Source organism: Vulpes lagopus, chromosome 2, assembly GCF_018345385.1.
Source record: "Vulpes lagopus strain Blue_001 chromosome 2, ASM1834538v1, whole genome shotgun sequence".
Classification (NCBI taxonomy): domain Eukaryota; kingdom Metazoa; phylum Chordata; class Mammalia; order Carnivora; family Canidae; genus Vulpes; species Vulpes lagopus.
The window spans coordinates 116,177,902-116,201,116 of NC_054825.1; the positions used below are offsets into that span (position 1 = coordinate 116,177,902).

Consider the following 23,215-nt stretch of genomic DNA (forward strand, 5'->3'; position numbering starts at 1 on the left):
CTTTCTGGGGAAACTCCATACTGGGTTTCCACAGTGGCTGCACTAGGTTGCATTTCTACCACCAGAGCAAGAGAGTTCCTTTTTCTCCACATCCTTGCTAACACCAGTTGTTTCCTGTGTCACTGATTTTAGCCCTCCTGGCAGGCATGAGGTGATACCTCATTCTAATTTTGGTTGGCATTTCCCTGATAAGGGACATTGAGCATCTTTCCATGGGTCTATTGGCCATCTGGATGTCTTTTTGGAGAAATGTCTGTTCATGTCTTCTGCCCATTTTTAATTAGATTATTTGTTTCTTGGGTGTTGAGTTACATAAGTTCTTTATATATTTTACGTATATTAATCCTTTATCAGATATGTCACTTGTAAATATCTTCTCCCATTCAGTGTTTCCTTCATTGTGCAGAAGCTTCCTTTTTTGATGTAGTCTTAAGAGTTTATTTTTGCTTTTGTATCTTTTGCCTCAGGGAACCTATTTAGAAAAAAATTGCCACGGCTCTTTTGGGATTGTTATGGTTTCAGGTGTCACATTTAGGTCTTTAATTCATTTTTAATTTATTTTTATGTATGGTGTAATAAAGTGGTCCAGTTTTTCCCAACACCATTTGCTGAAAAGACATTTTCCCATTGGATATTCTTACCTGCTTTGTCAAAGCTTAAATGACCATTTTTGGGTTTATTTCTGGAATTCTGTTCTGTTCCATTTATCTGTGTGTCTATTTTTATGCCAGTACCAAAATGTTTTGATTACCACAGTTTTGTAATATAACTTGATATCTGGAATTGTGATGCCTCCACATTTGCTTTGTTTTTTTCAAGACTGCTATGGCTATCTGGGATCTTTTGTGATTCCATACAAATTTTAGGAATGTTTATTCTAGTTCTGGGAAAAATGCTGTTGGTATTTTGATAGGAATTGCATTAGATGTGCAGATTGCTTTGGGCAGTATAGATATTTTAACATTTGTTCTTACAATCCAGGAGCATTTGGAATGTCTTTCCATTTCTCTGTGTCATCTTCAGTTTCTTTCATCAGTGTTTTAAAGTTTTCAGAGAATAGGTCTCTCATGTCTTCAGCTAGGTTTATTCCTATCTTATTACTTTTGGTAAATTATAAATAGTATTGTTTTCTTACTTCCATTTTCTGCTATTTCATTATTAGTGTATAGAAATGCAACGGATTTCTCCACATTAATTTTGTATCCTATGATTTTACTAAATTCATTTATCAATTCTAGCAGTTTTTTGGTGGTCATTCAGGTTTTCACTATACAGTATCTCATATATACACCATATCATATCATCTGCAAATAGTAAAAGTTTTACTTCTTCCTTCCCAATTTGGATCCCTATTATTTCTTGTTGTTGTCTGACTCCTGTGGCTAGGACTTCCAGTACTATACTATAAAAGTGGTGAGAACAGATATCCTTGTCTTGTTCCTGGCCTTAGAGTAAAGGCTTTATTTTTCCCCATTTTGGGTGTTAGCTGTGGGATTTTCATATGTAGCCTTTATTATGTTGAGGTGCGTTTCCTCTAAACCAACTTTGTTGAAGGTTTTTATTGTGAATCAGTTTTATATTTTGTCAAATGCTTTTCCTACATCTCTTGATATGATCATATGGTTCTTATCTTTTCTCCTATTGATGTGATGGGTTTTCTGTATAAGGTATCATGTCATCTGCAAATAGTGATAGCTTTACTTCTTCCTTATCAATTTGGATGCCATTTCTTTATTTTTCTTGTCTGATTGCTGTGGCTATGTTGAATAAAGGTGGCAAGAATGGGCTTCCTTGTCTTGGTCTTAGAGGAAAAGCTTTTAGCTTTTCATTGTTAAGTATGATGTTAGCTGTGGGTTTGTCATGTGTGGGTTTTAATACATTGAAGCAGATTCTTTTTATACCCACTCTTTTGAGACTTTCTATCATGAATGTTGAATTTTGTCAAATGCTTTTCCTATATCTATTGAGATGATCATGTGATTTTTTTTTTTACCCTTCATTTATTAACGTAGTAACTACACTGACTTGCAGGTCTTGAACCATCCTTGTATCCCTGGAATAAATCCCATGTGATCATGGTGTACAGATTTTTTTCAATGTATTATTAAGTTTGGTTTGTTAATATTTTAACAGTTTTGCATTTATAATAATCAGGGATAGTGGAAATAAGGCCTAATTTTTAACCAAAGAAACTTCTTTATCTTTCTAGACAAGATCAAAAGATCACAACTTATTGTATAGGCAGTTATTTTTAAAGGAATATGACTTTTTTGTTTTAATAATTTTTTATAGCATACCACTTCTTAAAATAGTTGTCTGCACCCAAATAAAGGATTAAAAGCAACCTATATCGGTAATAACTATGTATAGTGAAAAGTATTGTTAGTAAAACTTTGTTTTTCTATTGAATCTTTACCTTAATTATAAGGTCCTTAGAAGAAGCTGAAAAATACAGTGTAAAGAAATAAACTGAACCAAAATTAATCACACTAAGACTATGTCAAACTAGTGTTTTCACAGAGAAAAAAGTAAGGGATATGGGAAGATTCTGGCATACAATTTGATTAACCCAATAAGGTATCTATTTGATTTAAATCTCTCCTGAATGACTTGTCTGTTTCACTACTTTTCACATAGCCTTTGGGGCTGTATATAGGGAAAGATACTATTTTTAAAATGTTTCTAAATTTCATTTCATTGTAAATTTTATATATAAGGGGGGAAAAGTGGGGCACCTGGGTGGCTCAGTGGTTAAGCATCTGCCTTTGGCTCAGGTCGTGATCCCAGGGTCCTGGGATCGAGTCCTGTACTAGGTTCCCTATGGGTTGCCTGTTGTCTCTGACTCTCTCTGTGTCTTTCATGAATAAATAAAATATTAAAAAAAATTAAGAGGAAAAATGTAAGGAAAAAAATGTGGGATAAAAAAATATAAATTCCTTGGATAAATATGTCTTTTGTAGATCCAGCCTGAAAGAGAAAAATTAAAAATCTGATGAGAGATTATTAATAAAAGTCCAGAATAGTACTAAGTGATTATAGTGGTTACAGCTCAGTAGGACTATGCTAAATTTATTTAACCACTGTTAACCATATGATAAACCAGATGGTGTATTAGTCTCATAATGAACTTGGAATTATGTTGGGAAACAAATAAAATGTCAGCCATATTCAGCGTAACTGGTGTGTACGTTTAATCACTCTGACCCTCAGAAGTCAAGTTCTAGAAAACACAATGAAATAAAGCAATACATAGCTTGGAGGCAAAAAATGAATTCTTAAGAATTTGAAGCCTAATAATTATTAGGCTGTTGGATTACCTTTGAACATGTATCACATTAAACTTACTCTTTGTTCCTTTTCCTTTTCTTCTTCCATAGTTTGAAATGCAAGGACGTGTGCTTCTTTTAAAGATTTATGTCTCTGTTGATGTTGCTCCTCTAATTCTTCAAGCTCTTGTGTAAGTCGTTGTCGTTCTTGTGTAAATTGGGCTTGCAGTTGCTGCAAAGAAGTCTGAGACTGGGAAAGCTGCATCTCCAGATTCTGTTTCAGCAAGGAAATCTATGCCACAGAATGGTACACAATGAAGAATAAATACAAGGCATATTTCACAAATTGCCATCTAAGGAAAAAAGCATTTCAAAGATATTAACTATAGTAAAATAATTGCCTTCACTAAGTATCCACTTAAAATGTTTTACAGCATATCATAGATATTTAATAATTACATATCACTTTTAATTCTATTTTTAGTAATTATCCTAAAATAGACTCTTTTAAGGGTGTTATGAATTCGCTAAAGAACACTGTTAGCCCACACTTGGAAATACAGTGAACACCTATGTTACACTGCAATAAAAATTCAGAATATGAAATAAAAACACAACTAATGTTAATACACTTACTAGGTTATGGTGACTTCAAGGAGACAAAATGTCAAACTGCTTATTTGTGAGGTGGTAAGGTTTAGTAGTTAAGAATGTGGGCTCTGAGTTAAAATCCTAGCTCTGCCACTTTAGCTGTGTGAGTTGAAGAGTGTTACTACAAATGGTTCACTTACAACAGCCCTGGCATGTAGTAAGTGCTCAATAAATGTTAACTTAAGGTTATTTGAGAATTTAAAAATTACTCTTTAAGATTTATCCATTTATAATTTAGAATGCTTATGTAAATAAAAAGGATTTTCACTTTGGAATCTTGACTTAATTCAAAGGATTTGCAAACCTTCAAGCTTTTTTAAAAGCCACAAACATCCCACAGCTTATATCCTCACAATGACAGGTACTCTTCTTTAAATATGCAGAACTGATTTATTACTCTTCTTGCACACAGACATCACCATTAATATGTCTGCATTGCTTCTGGGTGTTTTAAAATACTTAAAATGAAGTCCCTTTTAAAGAATAAAAGCACAAAACACATGTGTAGGTATATATATGTTAACATATACATTTCATATAACCATTTAATCTCTGTTTTCTCATAAACAGGAAACTAACTTGGAACTAAACAACCATATTCTAATAGAAGTCTGAAGCTAAGAGGAACATAGGAGAATCAGATAAAAGTTGTCAAATGTGTTCCATAATTAGATAATAAGATGCTATATGTCTTTATATACAAGTAAAAACCATCTCTGTGGCCAAGAAGGCTGAGGGAGAGAGGAAACTGTAAGGTGAGTTTTTTGCAAATGGAAAAGATTTTCTTTTGATTGATGGAAGGATATAGGATGCCTCAGATGTTTCACAAATGAGAAGGGGCTTGGGAAAGAAAATGGATGGAGAATCCCCAGAGATGCAGAAAATAAGAGAAAATAAGGGAAATGCTGCAACAACAGCTTAGGCCATACTTATAGAGTAGGAAGACTAAGACAAATTATACTGTGTGACTTCTCAACATTTTATGCAAAGAAAATCAGGATGAAATGAATATTGAAGATAACCTAAAAGAAAATCATAAAAGGGTAAAAGGCAACAAAAATGTGTTTGTGAACACTAATGTGTAATTGGTAGGGTCATTTTCTTCCCAGTTAGTTGTCCTTGAAATAGAAAAGGTACCTGCCTACCCGCTCTCTTCCCAAGTTCAACCGTTGATGGGGACCCAGTGTGGGGACCCACGTGACTGCCTTGTCTCTAGTGACAACTTGTTAGAGTATATATACAGGAATGTTAGGAAAAGACTATGCTACATATAGAATATGACTGGTATTATAATGATTGATATTGTTAAAACTATCAATTGGCCTCTGGCCAAGTAAGGACTAAAATCCATTCAGTGAACAAACTGCTCACTAAAGTGTCTACCTTGATAGGCACCTGCATCAACTCAAAGAAAAGGCCCACGTTTTTCCAATTTGCACACAGGTACCACATGCGCTAATAGTAGCCCTGGGTCCAGTCCTCCCAGTTAAGCGTGCACTTAGTAAGTAGCCAACCAGTTTATAGCAGTGTAGCTCATTTTCTGCAATACCCACTTCAAAAACTGACTGCATCAGAAAGAGCTCTTTTACATGTTAATTTGACTACAACTGACTCACACTTTAACTATTTAAGGATGAAATTTACATAGAAATATAATATTGAAAATGAGGTACCATAGTAATATAATAGATATTTAAAATCTAAGCACACTTTCAAACCTCTCTAGCTTAAATAAAATGCACTTAAGTTAAATATTTAACTTAATATTTTACACTTAATATACTTTACCTTGAAAGAATTCCAAAGTATTATTTTTCTTTTTAGGATATAAGATTAATCTTTTTAACTATACTGGATAAAATATAAAGTATATGCAAAAAGACATTATCATGCAATGTAGTGTTCACATATACTTAGTTTAGATATTCTGTATTAGTAACTTTGAAAGCACACCAAATTAGTATTAAAGCTATCTAAAATATCTGGATTCATGCTCAAGGACATAACATGAACTATATGCAGAAAGCCTTTATCATGCAATGCAACATCAAAACTTATTTTGTTCATTTTATAAATAAATTAGTAGCACTGCATCATTCAACATGAAAATTACATGACACTTTAAAACAAATAAGGAGCAAAGCAATGTAAAATGAACTAATGTTTTATAGCTATAATTTAAACAGCTGACTTTAGTATACTTTATGGATATGGAAATACATATTAATATAAAATTTCACTAATTCAAAATAAAAGAGAAGAAAGACTGTCAAATAGTTTGGGCAATCTTGATCAGTACTTTTATTACAGAATTATAGAAAGGTATTTGAATAAATGAGTGAAAATGGTTGTTCAAATTATATGTTCAAAGTATGTAGTATATTAGTTTCTATATATTTGTTTTAATTTAAAATTTTTTTAAAGATTTTACTTATTTATTAATGAGAGACACAGAGAGAGGCAGAGACAGAGGCAGAGGGAGAAGCAGGCTCCATGCAGGGAGCCTGATGTGGGACTCAATCCTGAGACCGTGGGATCATGACCTGAGCCAAAGAAGATGCTCAACCACTGAGCCACCCAGGCGTCCTATAATTTTAAATTTTAATGCTTTTTATTTTGTTGGTTTCAAATAATAAGTCAGATGAATCCTTATTTCAAAAACAAATTTATCTTCATTTAAAAAAAATCTTATCAAATGTGTTGGATATGAGTCATATAGTCTAGGTACAAGATACTTTGTAAACAATTTTAAAGGGCAATAGTAAATGCCACCTCTGATCTCTACCACTTAAAACACTGATGTCTTTTTGAAAATATAGTGTAAAAATTTCAGAAAGACAAAAATTAAAATTAAAAACATATGGATACATTTTTCTGGAGAAAGGAAAGCTTCACCAATTTTCTACGGGGCAGTTTCACAAAGATTCTGTGCCATCACAGTGGTGCATGAAAAAACACCCTCAAAATAGAAAATGAGTCAAATTTGAGGTACTGGATACAATAGGATGTTACCATGGGACATGGAGTTACGTTAAGCCAAAATACTTATCAATTTTGATAGGAAAGGTCAACACAAATTCTTAGAAAGTCTAAACCATATGATATTCAGTTCAATACTTTCAAATATATAAAGCAACATTAAAAACAGCTAACACAGGCTTAGAGGACAGTAAGGATAATTTATTACTATGTCAACAACTTATACAAATGTTCATATAAAATGTTTGAAGGTCCTTGAATATTTTAATCCCCCCCCCCCCCTTTAACCACTAATTTGCTTTTTTGAAGAGTCGAGCTAAGAACGTCAATTTAAGCTTAGGGAAATTATGACCATTCTGAGAAAATTCTGAATTGTTCATAATTTCTTGGTATTTTTCTAAGAAAACCTCTAAACTGAATTTATTAAGAATCACCAACAATACCTACTTAATGTTCTTAAGATATTTCTGTAATATATTTTCAATCACCCTCTCATTCTTCGTTGAAAAAAAATTAGAAAGCTTTTATAAAGGGCAAAGCTATCAATAACCACTTGTATTTTAGAACAAAGCAATATATAGCTGAAAATTTCTTGCATGGAAGGCTGGGAAAGAATGTGTGGAGGGAGTGGGTAGATGTTCACTCTGCTCAACACCACTGACAGGGTTATATTTTGTTTGTTATTCTGATGACAGAATGGAAGAGCTGATCTTCATGACTATGATGTTACAAAAGGAAATTAATTAATGAGGATTTTATCGTGTCACCAACCCCTTTTAGTTTTTTCATAAGAGAGGAATCAAGGCATTCCCATTTTAGTTATTAATGATTTAACTTCAATTTAAAGTTGTTTTTTTAATTTATAATTATTTAAGAAAAGGTGACTATGCTGTCACAAGTATTCTGAAGTACAATTAATTCTGATAATAATCTTACCTTATTTGGGTTCTTACTCCTATCGCAATTAGTACATAGGTCAAAAAGTCTGGTTTAATACAGTGATCATGCCCAAATTCTTACTATATGTGAATTTCTAAATGTAGCCTTATTTCACCAACATTGGAATATCTTTGTTGCTTATTCTTAAATATATTTTTAAATGGTGTTAAATGTATTCATGTTTTTAAGTAATCTCTCTACCTAATGTGGGGCTCAAACTCACAACCTCAAGAGTTGCATGCTCTACTTACTGAACCAGCCAGGCATCTCTTTATTCATGTATTTCTAATTATTTTTTATATAGAAAGCAAATTTTAATATTTAAAATAGATAAAATGTTCTTTTCTTGCATAGTAAAAAGAATTTAGAGAGGTATGAGGAAATAGTTTTACTCCAGAAGTATCAAAATTTCACAGAACATCTCAAACTTTGATTCTCCTAAGACAGGAGTTGGCAAACTGCAGCCTGTTGTTGTAAAATAATTTTTATTGGAACATAACTACACAAATTCATTCACATATTGTCTATGGCACTTTCATTATACAACAGCAAAGTCCAACAATTGCCAGAGAAACTGCACGGCTCACAAGGCCAAAAGTATTTATTACCATCTGGCCTTTTACAGAAAATGTCTGCAGACCTCTGCCCTAGGATATCAAGAAAAATATTCAAAGATGTTCAGTTCTGTTATTTTAAAGAACAATGTTGGGTATGGTAAAAAAAAAAACAACTCATTTTTTAATATTCATATTACATATGAAAAATTTTTAAATGAGTGTTTACATTGGAATATTACTTTGAAGCTTAATTTCTGCATATTTTAGTAAGAACAATAGCTTTGCCAGTTCTTAGAAAAGGGATTTACTTAATTTCACTGGTCTTTTAATAATTACAACATCAAAATGTAAGATATGTTCTGAATCTCATGAACCTTCACATGAAGGTTGTTTATTACTACTGTCTCACAAAATAAACAAGTTTAACCAAAGAAAACATATTTACATTTATCCATTGTTACGACAAATAGTTAATAGTTTTCAAAAATATTTTTCAAAGTAAACATTTAAATAATGAATTTTATGTTTGAGAGGTAAAATCTTGCTTGACTTTATATAACAAAAATATGCCCATTAATACAATGTGATAGATGTATGCACATACACAAATGAATGGCTGAAAGTTAGAAGCTTTTGTTACCCATATACAAAAACATAAGTTAGTGAATGCTGAAGTGTATTTTTTATATCATAAGTTAAAACTTTAAAGCAGTGATATTTATGCAAAATCAAAAGTGCAACATGCCCCTGTGTACAAACTGTAAGTGCCGCTCACTTACATTGTTGATAGATTTATGCAAAGCTTCACCCAGAGAGTGCCGCTAGGAAGAAAAGATCAAAGGAATAAAGGGAAACATTCAGAAATCAACTAAGTGAAAGAAAGAGGGATCTAAAAGGGAGAGTAAAACACAGGACATTAATTATAATATGCTCAAGAAAAAATAAATTGAAAACAGTTCTGAGAAAGGAATTAGACAAAAAAAATTTAAGACACAATCTAAATTTTCTGTAGTCCCTTAAAACAGTATCTGATGCCTGTGGGATGGCAGACTTACCTATGAAAAATATTGAAGGCCATTACATATAAATCAGAGTTCATTTGAAAATAATGGTTATTGAAGGACCTAAAAGAAATATTACTGTTCTAAGTTCCTCTTAGAAATCTAAAATATAATGTGTAAAAGCATTATACTCACTACTGGTATGGTATGCTCATGACAGATTTCTCAAGAGAAATGAGCAGATGAGAACTGAAACACTAACTGCATAATTTGGGGGCCAAAAATAAATATGAGTTAATCATTAAAATATGAACATTTAATAATAATCTGATTTTATACTTGGGGGAAAGAAGAAAGAAATGACTTTATATCTTTTCGATTCTTTTTTCTAGGATATATTTAGCAAATTATTTATGGTCTGGGTTTATTTTTCAGAAGTTCATTGCAATTTTCAGAGTGATATAAAACAATTGGAAAAACCTATATATACCCTCTCTTTCCCCAAATATGGGGGAAAATGTGAATTTATTTTCAATTGCCTCATTTTTTTCTGCTTTCCAAAAATATAAAAGGGTATTTAAATTTATATTAGAAATTTAAGTAGAAAAGTTCTTGTGAAATAGTTTTCACTTGGACATTTATCACATTTTCGGACAAAAAAGAATTCTTTTTTTCATAATATTATTCCTTGGTATGTCATAAATTAAAACTTGTTTTTCATCTGGTAAATCATTTTTTTTCTAATAATATAATTTAGAATATAGTATACTAGTGTTATGAAAGAAAGTTGAGAAAAAAGATTAATTTCTATTTGGTTCTTCCATAACTACTCAATTTAAAGTTTCTCATAAATATATAATACATAGAATTATATATATATAATACATAATATACAATTTGTATAGACATACACTTTTATATATATTAGTTATATTAATTTTACTTACTTTTTCTTTATGCTTTCTCATACTTAATATTCTTTATATACTAATAAGATACTTCTCCAGACTTCACAAAATTTATGAAAACCTGAGGAATTTTCAGTTGTGTTTTTTTTTTTTCAGTTGTGTTTTTTTGTATTTCTCAGAACTGTTGTCCTAGTACTAGACGTTAATTTAAAATTTATGGCATTTACTTATGAAATAGATTTTATTTTCACTCTTTAAGTATTACCTGACATAAATATGTATGTTATTGAGGATTCTGGAGCTAACTGATAAAGTAGGCTAATATGATAGATTGTAAAGTGGCATGTCAGGTATCCCTTAGGAATTCTAGATTTTAGATTTTATACAACAGAAGTATCCTAGAACACTTGGAATCTAAACTCACAGGGGCACTGTGTCTGGCAACACACTGGTACAAGCCATGTATAAATAGCTAAACCAAAGGCATGGTCCTTGAGCTGAGCCTTGGGGCGACTCATATCATAGACCTGGCTGTGGCAATTGGGACATGCACTAATGCTATTGGGTCACAATACCCTTATTGGTTAATACATAAATAAAGATTTATTTTTTCATTAAATTCTTTATTGGAGTACTATTAAATTCCAGGAATATCTTAAGTATAGAGTGAATAGAGAGTTGAATATGACAATAAAAAAAATATACAAAAAAAATCAAAGAAATAGTTGATGATAAACTATGATTAAAAAAAAACCCGCTGTGATAGCAAATGACTGGAAGTGATACTGGGTTGACTGTTAGGAAAGATCTTTTGAAAGAAGTGATGCTTTAACTTGGAAAATCAATGAAAAAGCCAGCCACTAAATGGGGGAAAGGGTGTCCAGGCACATGAATTAGCTAGCACAAAGAACTTGAGGTGGAAGTGAGCTGGGAGCGACTAGGTGTGCATGTGTGTATATGTGGTGGGGGAAAGTAAGTTTGTGATGATGACATGAGATGCGTGATTTTTGCAGGGGCCAGATGGCTTAAGGCCTAGGACAATAAAAACAAAGAGTCTTAATTCAATGAAATACCTTGAAAGAATCTTTGGGAGGGGAATGGCAAGATCAGTTACATCATAAAAGGTTACTTTGAGTGCTATGAAGAAAAGTGAAATTGGGGAGACTGGATAGGAGGCTATTACAGTGGTGGCTTGGCCTAGTGTTTACTAAGGGAGATGGAAACACTTGGAGCTGGGGTGTTTTGGAGGTGGAATAAATAGGATTGACAGGTTACAGGAGATAAGGGAAAAAAGAAATCAAAGATGACCTTTAGTTTTTGTTTTGAGCAACAAGCAGTGCCAAGAAGTGAAGATGATGGGTTAGGGGATGGTGATAGGCAATCAATATTTCTGAATCAAACATGTGAAATTTGAGATGCCTATTAGCCAACCAAGTGATTTTGAGTTCAGGTGAAGATGTCAAGGCTAGAGATTTAACTTTGGAAGTCACTGACATAGAGATGGTGTTTATGCCACAATACTAGTGAGATCCCTCAAGTTAAGTGTCTGTGTGAAAGAATACTGAATGAACTAAAAATCCATATGCAAAAATATTATTTGGTTAAACTTTCTATATAAGCAAGATCCATGTTAATAAAAACTGATGCCCTCTATAATAATCAATTTGTTTTAAAACATCTTAAGCTTCTTATTAATTTTTGAGATAAGTGAAAAGGGCTTCAGGACATCCTCTTCAATTGATAGCACTTCAACATAGAAGACTTACTGAATGTGTTTCAGGATTTCTTTTCTTGAAGGATGAATATAATCAGACATTGACATAAGTGAGAAAGAAAACTGAAAATAATTTAAAAAGTTGCTGCATGCAATTAGAAATCGAGAACTTTGTAAGAAAATATGCTCTTAGGAGTCATCCCATTGTTCTAAATATCAGTTTACATTTAGAAAATAGCACAAGGTTTTACACGTTTGCAATTTGCAAACATATTAATATATAAACATTGAAATCCACTGAACTACCAGCTTTTGGAGGACAAAGACCAGGTCTTATTCATAGTTGTATCCAAAGTGCCTAACAGTATGTGGCAAAAAGTAAATAGGTCAATATATGCTTATTTAAGACTAAATGAATGATATGAACTCTTATTTAGTTTTTGCTACTCCCTACCTTTTCCTCTCCCCCCATAAAAAGAGCAGTAAAGAGAAATTTCAGTTAAAAAGAATAAAGTTATTTAGAAAAAACTACATCTACTAGTATCATGCAAAAATCCTGTTGACAAGGTCAACAGATTCTAAGATTTAAAAATATATCCTCTAAGAGAAATGAACTAATGAGTATACTAAATATTTGTCCAGAAAATATTAATCAGAACAAAGAAAAACTGCCAAGAGGGAAAAATATTCATTGAATGGCACCTAACTTGTCCCACTGTAGTCTATTCTCCATACTGCAGCCAGAGTTTTGAAGTTAAGAGTATGAATATTTCACACTCCTGATTAAAATCTCTCAACAGTTCCTCATTGTTCTTTAGACAAAGTCTCAACAAAACCCCAAGTGATCCAATGCTGCCTCCTCCCCAGCCTTCTGATTCTCTTTTCTCCAGAGCAAAGGTATTTGGGGGCTGCCTGAGGGCCTTTGCACATACATCCCCATTCTGCTCAGAATGCTGTTTTCCTTCTCCTCTTGGCCTGACTACTGCTTCTCTCTCAGATCCTAAGTAAAGGATCCCACAGTTCAAGAAACCTTCCCCAAGTTCCCAGACTATGTTAGGTCCCCAGGGTATACATGCTGTGTACCTCAGTTGTAAGGAGTTAATGTGTTAAACTGTTATTTCTATTTGCCTTCCTTTCTAGATGATAAGCACTAGGAAAGCAGAGATCATTATGATTCCATTATGAGTCTAGCACACTACATGGTGTATCAAAAGCACTAAATTTTTGACAAATAACAAAAGACAGAATAAAATTCTCTTTACTAACACAAGAAATGTCATTTATCAAATTTTTAACTTCCTTGAAATAACATGTACACTAATCTTACACTGAAATTCAAGTGAAATATGTTAAAGCCTAATAAAATGTTCTAAAATTCAATATTTAGTATACAATATGGTAATTTCTTAAAGCAAATTATGTACTTTCCCTAATATTAATTTCAAGTTTTACTATATCTACAGAAAAGTGACTGAGAGAAACCTAAGTTTTAGAAAGTAAAAATCACAGCTTTAATAATTCTCCTGAAGCAAAAGCAGAAGAAAAATTCATGAATAATTGTTCAACATTTAAACTAAAGTGTAATAACAGGCATATAATAAATGAAATTAAGATGAAGACAAGCTATCACTTTAAATAATTCTTACACTTTTCTCAGAGATTATCTAAAATAACTTTATAATCATATACCCAATGACCTTAAGATCCAAAATGCTTTTTTAGTATTTGTCATATGAAATAGGAATATATTAAGTTGATTTGTTACTACAATGCTGCCTAAATGTTTTTAAGTAGTTGTTCAGGTGTGTTCTGGTCCTGCTACCTCTGAAGGCACAAACTGCATTTCGTCACAGGTCTTACTATAGTATTTTGCAGAATAGATACATGCTTAGTACACATTAAGAACGCCCCAGTATTTTAGCATCTCTTTTTAAAGCCAGCTGTAGATATCATTGTTCCATCTCTTCACTCTTTTCTCCTAAAGCTACCAATTTAACAACTGGATAAACTTATTCTAAAGAAGGAGGTTTGGGTAGGGAAAAGAAAATTAAACACTTTTAGATTTGCAAATTAATTGAAAAAACAATTTAGAATCAATCTTGGAAGAAAAAAATCTCAAGAGGAAGAACACTAACAACACTAAGTCTGATAAAAGAGGACATACTACAGTTAAAGTACAATAAGATCATTAATTTTTTTGACTGAAGAGAGTTTAAAAACAAGCTTCATATTTCCTAAGGAAAATACTGCATATTAACTTTGAATCCAGGAACTGAAGTATAAGGAATAATGGATGTTGACTGATTTTTGGTAGACTTTAATTCCATTCCACATTTTCTAGCGTCGTAACCTGCTATTCCCACTCTTTGTTCTAGCTGGCTTCTCTTTCTCCATATTTTTTTTTCCCCTTCACTCTTTCCACTGCTCTTCCCTTTGACTTCCTTTTTCTTTATTCCAGTCATCTCTTTTTCAAGGGCTCAGGCTGGATCTATGATGTTTGTTCTACATGGTTTCCTGCTCTCCTAATTTCTACAGAGACAATTAAGAAAACTCAAGGTCAGCTTCACTGATCTATCACTGCTCAGGGCTCGGTCAACGTCTTTGTGTTAGCTGGGAAGAGATGATTCCAGCTCCCTTTCTAATCTCTACCTCAGAACCCATTTGTATCTATTCTTCCATTAAAAGGTATTATTGTTATTCTTTTAAAATCAACATTAAAAATGATGAAAATACCATCTTTTTCCAGTAGGCAGAAATGCAGTTTCTAAAGAGAATTCCTTCCTTCCTAGCATGAAACTTTAGAGTTAAGAAATGCAGCTAGCAGAATCAGCACTGAGCCAAACTTACTCAAAATTTTTGTGATCTAAATAGTGTAGACCAGGAGATCCCTGGAGGGCTCAGCAGTTTAGCACTTGCCTTTGGCCCAAGGCATGATCCTGGAGACCGGGAATCAAGTCCCACATCAGGCTCCCTGCATGGAGCCTGCTTCTCCCTCTGCCTGGGTCTCTGCCTCTCTCTGTCTCTCTCATGAATAAATAAATAAAATCTAAAATAAATAAATAAATAGTGCAGACCAGTGCTATCTAATAGAATTGTCACTGAGAGCCATGTGTATAATCTAAAAAGGTTTTAATAGCCATATTTTTAAAAAAGATTTTTAGTCATATATTTAACCCAATCTATCCAAAACATTATCATCTCAACATGTGATTACAGCATACAAAAATATTAGTGAGACAGACATTCCATCTACTTTTTGTACTAAATATTTGAAACCCAGCATACTCTTTACAATGACATGTCAGTTTGGATGAATTCCATTTCAAGTGCTCAACAGTCATTTGTGGCTAGCAGCTACCATCTTGGACAGCACTGGTCGAGAAATCAGAACACAGTGTGCAACACCTCCAGAAGCTGGCTTCTCAGTTGGTCTTAATCAACAGCAATGTTCTATTTCTTATTCATGTCATTGCCCTTTCTAGATGAGTGTGAAAAATTCTAAAATTTCCTGTGATGGTAGAATCAATATGTCTAAAACTAAACTCACCATCCCCTCAGTTAAGTAGTTCATGACCTCCCTGTCTCAGATGTTTATTCTGGCTTTAAATCCTGAGTCAACTTTAACATTTCTTTCTCCTTTACCAAAGTATTCCATCAAATTTCATGATTTGTTCCCTTGTAATTTCTCTTGTATTTTCAGTACAATTCAGTTTTTTTTGAAAAAAACTCAATTCAGGTTCTAAATGGACAGAATCATTTGTACTTCATGTATCTGACAACTTCCTCTTCTGTGCTCTGCCTCGGTTTTTCTTCACCATTCAACTATTGAGTGCTTACTATATGGCAGGCAGTTTAGGGAACTGAGTATGCAATAGTGAACAGTACAGATAAAGATCCAGCTCTCATGAAACTACATTCTAACAGGGAAAAGAATCAACATGATGCTATGTAGTAACAAATGTTTTGAAGACATACAAAGCAGAATAAGAGGACACAGAAAGATGGAGGGTGCTATTTTAGAGGAAGTGGTTAAGGAAGATCTTTTTGAAGAGTTAAGATTGAGCAGAAAGTAAAAGAATAAGCCATAAGATCTGGGGAAAATGAGTTCCATGTGGAGGGACTGGTAGGAGCAAAGGCCCTGAGATGGATTAACCTTGGGATGTGTGTGTATGTGTGTGTGTGTGTGTGTGTGTGTGTGTGTGTGTGTTCCAGGAACTGCCAAGTCTTCCAGTAGAACTCCAGAAAAAGAAGGGAAGGAGTGGCAGGAAACAAATCATAAGGCTGCTGGTATAGGCCACAGAAGTATGGATTGTAATCTAAACATGGAAGGTTTGAAGCAGGGGAATAACGTGATCCGATTTAATATTTTAAGAGCATCACTCCAGCTGGTTGAGAAACAATATGTAGGTGGGCAAGAGAAGACACAGGAAGACCAAATACAGGTTCCATTTACAGTGTAGGGAGAACTGCAATAATTTGGACTAGGGTGGTAGCAGAGCAAGTACTGGGAAATGGGCAGACCCTGTGTGAAGGCAGAATAGCAGGAAATGCAGATGGACTGGCTGTACAGGGTGACAGAGAGGAGTTAGAGATGGCTGAGCAATAAATGGATGGCAGTGTCTAGGAGGAATATCTGGCGTAGGTTGAGGGGTGATGATTGGGTGCATGTGTATTCAAGAGTTCTGTTTCAGATGTTTTGGATTATTTATATTGAGATCTCTCCATTTCACCCTCACTTCAGTATCACAGCCACATAAAGCTCCCTAGAATAAAACTTTCAAAATGTTATTCTCCTATCCATAAATCTTTGACAATCCCATACCTTACTGAGTGAACTATGAACTCCTATGCTCGGAAGTCAAAATTTTTCACACTGACCTTTCACCCCAACTGTCCCCACCTCATTTTTCTGTATTCCGCAGAGTGCCTGGGAAATAAGAGTATATTCAATCAAATGTTAAATGGATTGAAATATTTGTGTTTATCCTTTACCCTATTTGAAAGTCACCCTAGAGCTGACCTCTCTAATGACATTTTCCCCAATCACATTGGCCATGTCACTCTATACTCCCACCCAGTGGTAAATTGCTAAGTATGTAATAGCTTTCTGAAAAATCAGAGATGTGCAGATGTGCAGTACGTGCTGGTTGTCTGTGGTGTGAATACCCTCACTGTGGATATCTGTTAGCCACCAACATGTCCCAGAATATGGGGCTGTGAAGGCCTCCACACAATCAGAGCTGTGTGACCTGGTAGGAACCAGATCCAACACATCATTGTTCCTATAGTACAAACTGTCCAGACCATTTCTGTAGGTATCTGTAACTAAATCTTCTCCTGTTAGATTATAGATAGGCTAAAAACTGTGTCATATACACAGTGGCTATAACCAGCTACATAAGGGCCTCAAAGTTCAAAATGGAGATTCAGACCCAAACTACAAAGTCCCGCAGTTCTATGTCTGAATGATTGTGTGTCTCCCAAATTTCTCAGTCCACTGATCTGAATGAAGGAATTAAAATAGTAATTCACTGGACTGGAAACAAAATAAAATTTGCCCTGAAAAAGGTGAAATGAAGGAATATATGATGACATTTTAGGATCACAAGTAGAAAGTATGATCAAAGAGGACTCTGTATACTCACTTTTCTTTTAGACAAAGTTGAAGGATAAAAATGTAGTTCTTTTGCTTTAAAGAAATTCAAATGTACGCTAATTAGCCCAGAAACTATACCTAGTTTTGAACTAAAGTGTAATTATTGGACAGAAAAAAAAGAACATAGTGAAACATTAAAACTAAAAATATGAAATTGGATTCTGATCAGAGCACAGAATAAAAATAATAGCTTTGGGTAATTTTGATAAGGTAAAGAACATCTGACTGAAGAAAAGTGAAAATCTTGTCTTTCTTTGCTCATTTCTTGATAGGTAAAATTATTTATTTTAAAAGATTTTATTTATTTATTCATGAGAGACACAGAGAGAGGCATAGACACAGGCAGAGGGAGAAGCAGGCTCCATGCAGGGAGCCCGACATGGGACTCGATCCTGGGTCTCCAGGATCACACCCTGGGCTGAAGGCAGCACTAAACCTCTGAGCCACCTGGCTGCCCTTGATAGGTAAATTTAAATCAGAATTAAATCTCAAGAGATTAAGTTCACATGAAAGATACACTATTTCTTCTTTGCTCTAAGCAGAGTAAGTAAAGAACAAGCAAACCAAGACACAAAAACAGACTTGTGTTCACTTCATAGTTAAAATATGTGAAAACACAGATCCTCCAATACTTTTCACCTGGCTGTTCCAATTCTGCTCCCCACTCTTACTCTTTAAATGTCACAAAGCCCATGCCAGATCTGTTTTCCCTAAGTGCAGAGGGGTGCTGGTGTGCTAGGGACAAGGGGATGAGTGAGGCCAGTAGTAGTAAGCAGAGTGAAACGGTGGTAGGGCTCAGCACTGGGGCATGGAAGGTATGAGGAACAGGGCTTAGTAGGAGTCAGGCAAGTGGAAAGTGATAGAGCAGGTATATATAACACACTGGCTCTAGGAATCCATCTAAAATGATCAAGCGAACAAGATCCAAAGGGCCAAGAAAAGACTGCTGGTCCTGCTAGAAGTTTGTCCTCTCAACACGCCTGGAAAGAGTGCAACTTTGATGACACAATAACTACTTTCACTTCAATGTGGAATCCTTTGTTCACTTGTTTTAACTTTCTTCAAGTACAGAGGATCCCAAGGTGCAACAGCTATTTGCAGGCTTATCTGTGGGAAGGTGTATGCCCTATAGATTTTAGAAGTGGGGAGAAGGGAAGATATTATAATTTTGGAAATGGGACTGACGGCACAGAACAGCACAGAAAGTTTCATCTTTGGAGGCAATTAATTTCTGGTTATACTGATATTTATGGTTAATCTGTTCTGAAAACTGATCAGAATATTATTTCTATAAAGCTGGCAAAAATTGGAGTCATTATGTAATAAATTACTTTATGACACACAGAATTAAAATAACATGGAAAACATTATGTCCTCTCAGGAATAAACAATGCAGAAGAGACACTGGGGGAAAAAAAAGAAAAAGTATCAGAGAAGAAGCATGGATGAAATTTGACAATTTATTATAAGAGAGATTACATGAGTAATGAAATAATTTAATAGAAAACAGATGGGAGAAGTGGTAGGTCCTCTTTACAGTGCCAGGTCCAGCCAAAAAATGTCTATATCAATAGTTTGTTTTTGAAAAACAAGGCAGGCTTTCAGGGGTGATTTTCATTTTTATTATATAATTGAACAAATCTTTTAAAGTATAGAACATCATAGAAGAGTAGTACCAGTCTACCCAGGAAAATCCATCCTTTTAGGTCTCTAAATAGGAATGTAAAATAAGTGTACAGAAGGTAACCAATAAGCAATGAAAGACCAGACACAAAGTGGCAGGCCCCAATTACTCCTGAAAGATACTGCATGTATGTACTTACTATGTAGTAAGTTATCCTATAGAAAGCCTATCCTGTTTATTTTGAAATTCATCATGATCACAAATAGAAAGATAATAGTAGATTTCTAGCACTAAATTACAAAGCTGCTTCTTGTCCAAGTTCTGCACTTGCTTATCAACTAGTGACTCATGCAGTCAGTCTTATTTAATAGCTGGCTTTGCAGGAGAGTGCTAAGAATTCATAAATTTAGAAGTTGTGTAAATGAGTGAAAATTCTTTTAATTATAGTTATAAATGGAAATAGGTTACCTGACAGAAGAAGATAGATTTAGGACATAAGATAGATTTATATAGATATATTTATAAGATAAATATAACACTACCTCTTATTGATAACATTTTGAAGTGTAACAGGCAACCTTCTTTTGGTGAGAAAGAAACTGCTCACCTCTGATACAACTATAGGCATTCAGGATGTATTTAATAAATTTTACCTCCCAGGACCCAAATGATATCTAGTGGCTTGAAAAAAAGATTTTATACTTTCAAAATATGGGTAATTTCTCCATTTAAAAATCTCGAAAGATGAATGGATAAAGAAGATGTGGTTTATGTATACAATGGAATATTACTCAGTCATTAGAAACAACAAATACCCACCATTTGCTTCAACGTGGATGGGACTGGAGGGTATTATGCTGAGTGAAGTAAGTCAATTGGAGAAGGACAAACAGTGTATGTTCTCATTTATTTGGGGAATATAAATAATAGTGAAAGGGAATATAAGGGAAGGGAGAAGAAATGTGTAGGAAATATCAGAAAGGGAGACAGAACATAAAGACTCCTAACTATGGGAAACGAACTAGGGATGGTGGAAGGGGAGGAGGGCGGGGGTGGGGGTGAGTGGGTGATGGGCACTGAGGGGGACACTTGGGATGAGCACTGGGTGTTATTCTGTATGTTGGTAAATTGAACACCAATAAAAAATTAATTTATTAAAAATAAAAAAAAGAAAAAATCTCTAATGTGTTCAGTTCAAATATTAAACCAAAACCTGTAAATTTCTTTATAGAATTTAGGACTGCATATGTAACATTATTTAGTACAATGTTTCACAAGTTATTAAATATGTCTCCTTTGATTTTATTCATTTTTAAAATTTAAAATTTGCCCTATGAAAAATAACAAAATATAGTGAATTAATGCACAATGTTTTATAATATTTCCCTGGCTAGAGAATGTCAAGGAAAATGAACTTTCAGAATGTTAGAGACTATTAATTACCTGGTTTAAGAGATCTTCTACTTTCTTCTGCCATGAATCCCTGGCTGCATTTTTCTCTCGTTCCTTTAACTGCAAAAGTTGAGACATTGCTGACTTCTTATCTTCTTCATGTTGAAGTCTTAGCTCTTCACGAAGTTTAGAACACTCCTGTCTAAAATAAAACAAATGCCTTATTTTTTTTTAGTATTACAAAAGTTTAACAAAAAAGTTCAATATAAAAATGCACATGACCTGGTATTCGTATTGCAATAAAAGAGGTGCTATGGAGAGCAGACATGTGAAAGCTACTGATTTCTTCTGATGAACATACCCATTGTTTATACTTATTGCAAGGCTTCTAATATACCATTTCCTCATATTACCACCATTCCAATATTGTTCTGTTTCGCACTAGTTACCATCTTCACACATTCATCCATCACAAGATTCATAAACAGATCGAACCCCTGCAATATTCCTTGGACATGCCTGCCACCTTTTAACTGTCAATGATAATTTCTTGTTCACAATTTTTTTAACTTAAGAGGGTGAGCTTTGCTCATGTGTCGACTCAGCAAGCTCAAAGTTGCCTCCAAATGGAATTTGTAGCATCCCTCATGCTCCCATGGTAGGCCCCAAATGCCTTTACTTTTTAAAGATAATTATTCCTCTCAGCAGTTACAGTGTAGTTGTTCACAGGTTTTCTAAGTATTTAATTAATCTTCCTCAAAAGTCAACTCAGAATAAGAGTTGATTATTTTTTTAATCAGGCTTATAGAACTTAGGTAAGTTAATAATTTACCTAAGATCATTGATTTATCAATTTTTAACGGCAGAACAGGTACTAAAACAAGTCTTCTGACTTGAGGTTAGTATTTTATATAAAGAAAATAAGATCAGAAAAAGTATTCAAGCAGAAAAAAAGAATTCCAATTTCTCTGCATCTAATCATGAAAAAATTCATTAAAAATGCTATCAACTATGATTTTAATGCTAACACAACATAAGCTATATAGTGGGAAAACATTTTGGCACGTCTGTATTAAGATTACATTACAGAACCCTCCTACACTGTTGGTGGGAATGTGAACTGGTGCAGCCACTCTGGAAAACTGTGTGGAGGTTCCTCAAAGAGTTAAAAATAGACCTGCCCTATGACCCAGCAATTGCACTGCTGGGGATTTACCCCAAAGATTCAGATGCAATGAAACGCCGAAACACCTGCACCCCGATGTTTATAGCAGCAATGTCCACAATAGCCAAACTGTGGAAGGAGCCTCGGTGTCCATCGAAAGATGAATGGATAAAGAAGATGTGGTTTATGTATACAATGGAATATTACTCAGCCATTAGAAATGACAAATACCCACCATTTGCTTCGACGTGGATGGAACTGGAGGGTATTATGCTGAGTGAAGTAAGTTAATTGGAGAAGGACAAACATTATATGTTCTCATTTATTTGGGGAATATAAATAATAGTGAAAGGGAATATAAGGGAAGGGAGAAGAAATGTGTGGGAAATATCAAAAAGGGAGACAGAACATGAAGACTCCTAACTCTGGGAAACGAACTAGGGGTGATGGAAGGGGAGGAGGGCGGGGGGTGGGGGTGAATGGGTGACAGGCACTGAGAAGGGCACTTGACGGGATGAGCACTGGGTGTTATTCTGTATGTTGGCAAATTGAACACCAATAAAAAATAAATTTATTATAAAAAAAAAAGAATGAAAAAAAAGATTACATTACAAAGTAAAAAACATACCTAAGGTTTTCAGTCCATTTTATTTCTAAGTCATGGGCCATTCTGTCCACTCTGAGCTTCTCTTCCTCTTTCATGGCAGCAAGTGTTTCTTCATGCTGGTGCCTTTCTTGTTCTAGCTCACCCTGAAGAATAAAAACATGTCAATGAAAACAAGTCTTTAAAGGCAAAGTCATTGTTGGTTATTTCAAATAAGTAGAGTGCTTGCATTATAATTTAAATTCTTATAGCACAATGACTAATAAAGCTATCTATAATAATTACTCAAGATTTCTGAGTAAAATATGTGGCACATACTTTATATTTTAAATGTCCTTGTGCAAACTATGTTTCATTAAGGCTTCTAATTTTACAAATCATTTTAAACAGTTTAAAGCTAGCATAACTGATAATCTTAACTTTCCATGTCGTGGATAGTATCTTCAAATATATACACATTACAGATACATTATTCAAATTCATTCATATTTATATTCAAAAGTTTGCTATTTATTCAGAGCTGATGCATTGTAGCTATACCTTACTAACATGATTAAAATAATTATAAGATTTGGCTACTGATTGTTTTTACTATAGAACTTTAAACCAGGGATTGTGTTTAATGTTATGGAAACCTAATATATATATATGTGTGTGTGTGTATATATATATATATAATTCATATATATATGTGAAATGCCTGTAGATTAGCATTAAGTGGCTCTCAGGAGCCTATGGCTAGAGGTGACCTGCTTGGAC

General features: G+C 33.9%; 1 protein-coding gene and 1 pseudogene across 9 annotated transcripts in view; both read right to left on the reverse strand.

Annotated features, from left to right (window-relative positions):
• The window catches only part of FAM184A (family with sequence similarity 184 member A), a 107,237-nt gene that overhangs the window by 20,033 nt on the left and 63,989 nt on the right, over window positions 1–23,215 (reverse strand). For all 9 annotated transcript variants that reach the window (XR_005986370.1, XM_041746626.1, XM_041746624.1 and 6 more), the window contains 3 exons: window positions 22,481–22,602; window positions 20,739–20,889; window positions 3,346–3,558 (listed from right to left, as the gene is read on the reverse strand). Coding sequence is in view for 8 of the 9 variants with exons in the window: in XM_041746626.1 (XP_041602560.1) it covers window positions 3,346–3,558; window positions 20,739–20,889; window positions 22,481–22,602 (486 nt within the window). In the remaining variant the exon portion in view is untranslated. The remainder of the gene's footprint in view (window positions 1–3,345; window positions 3,559–20,738; window positions 20,890–22,480; window positions 22,603–23,215) is intronic.
• Window positions 21,062–21,280, reverse strand: LOC121485815 (annotated as a pseudogene).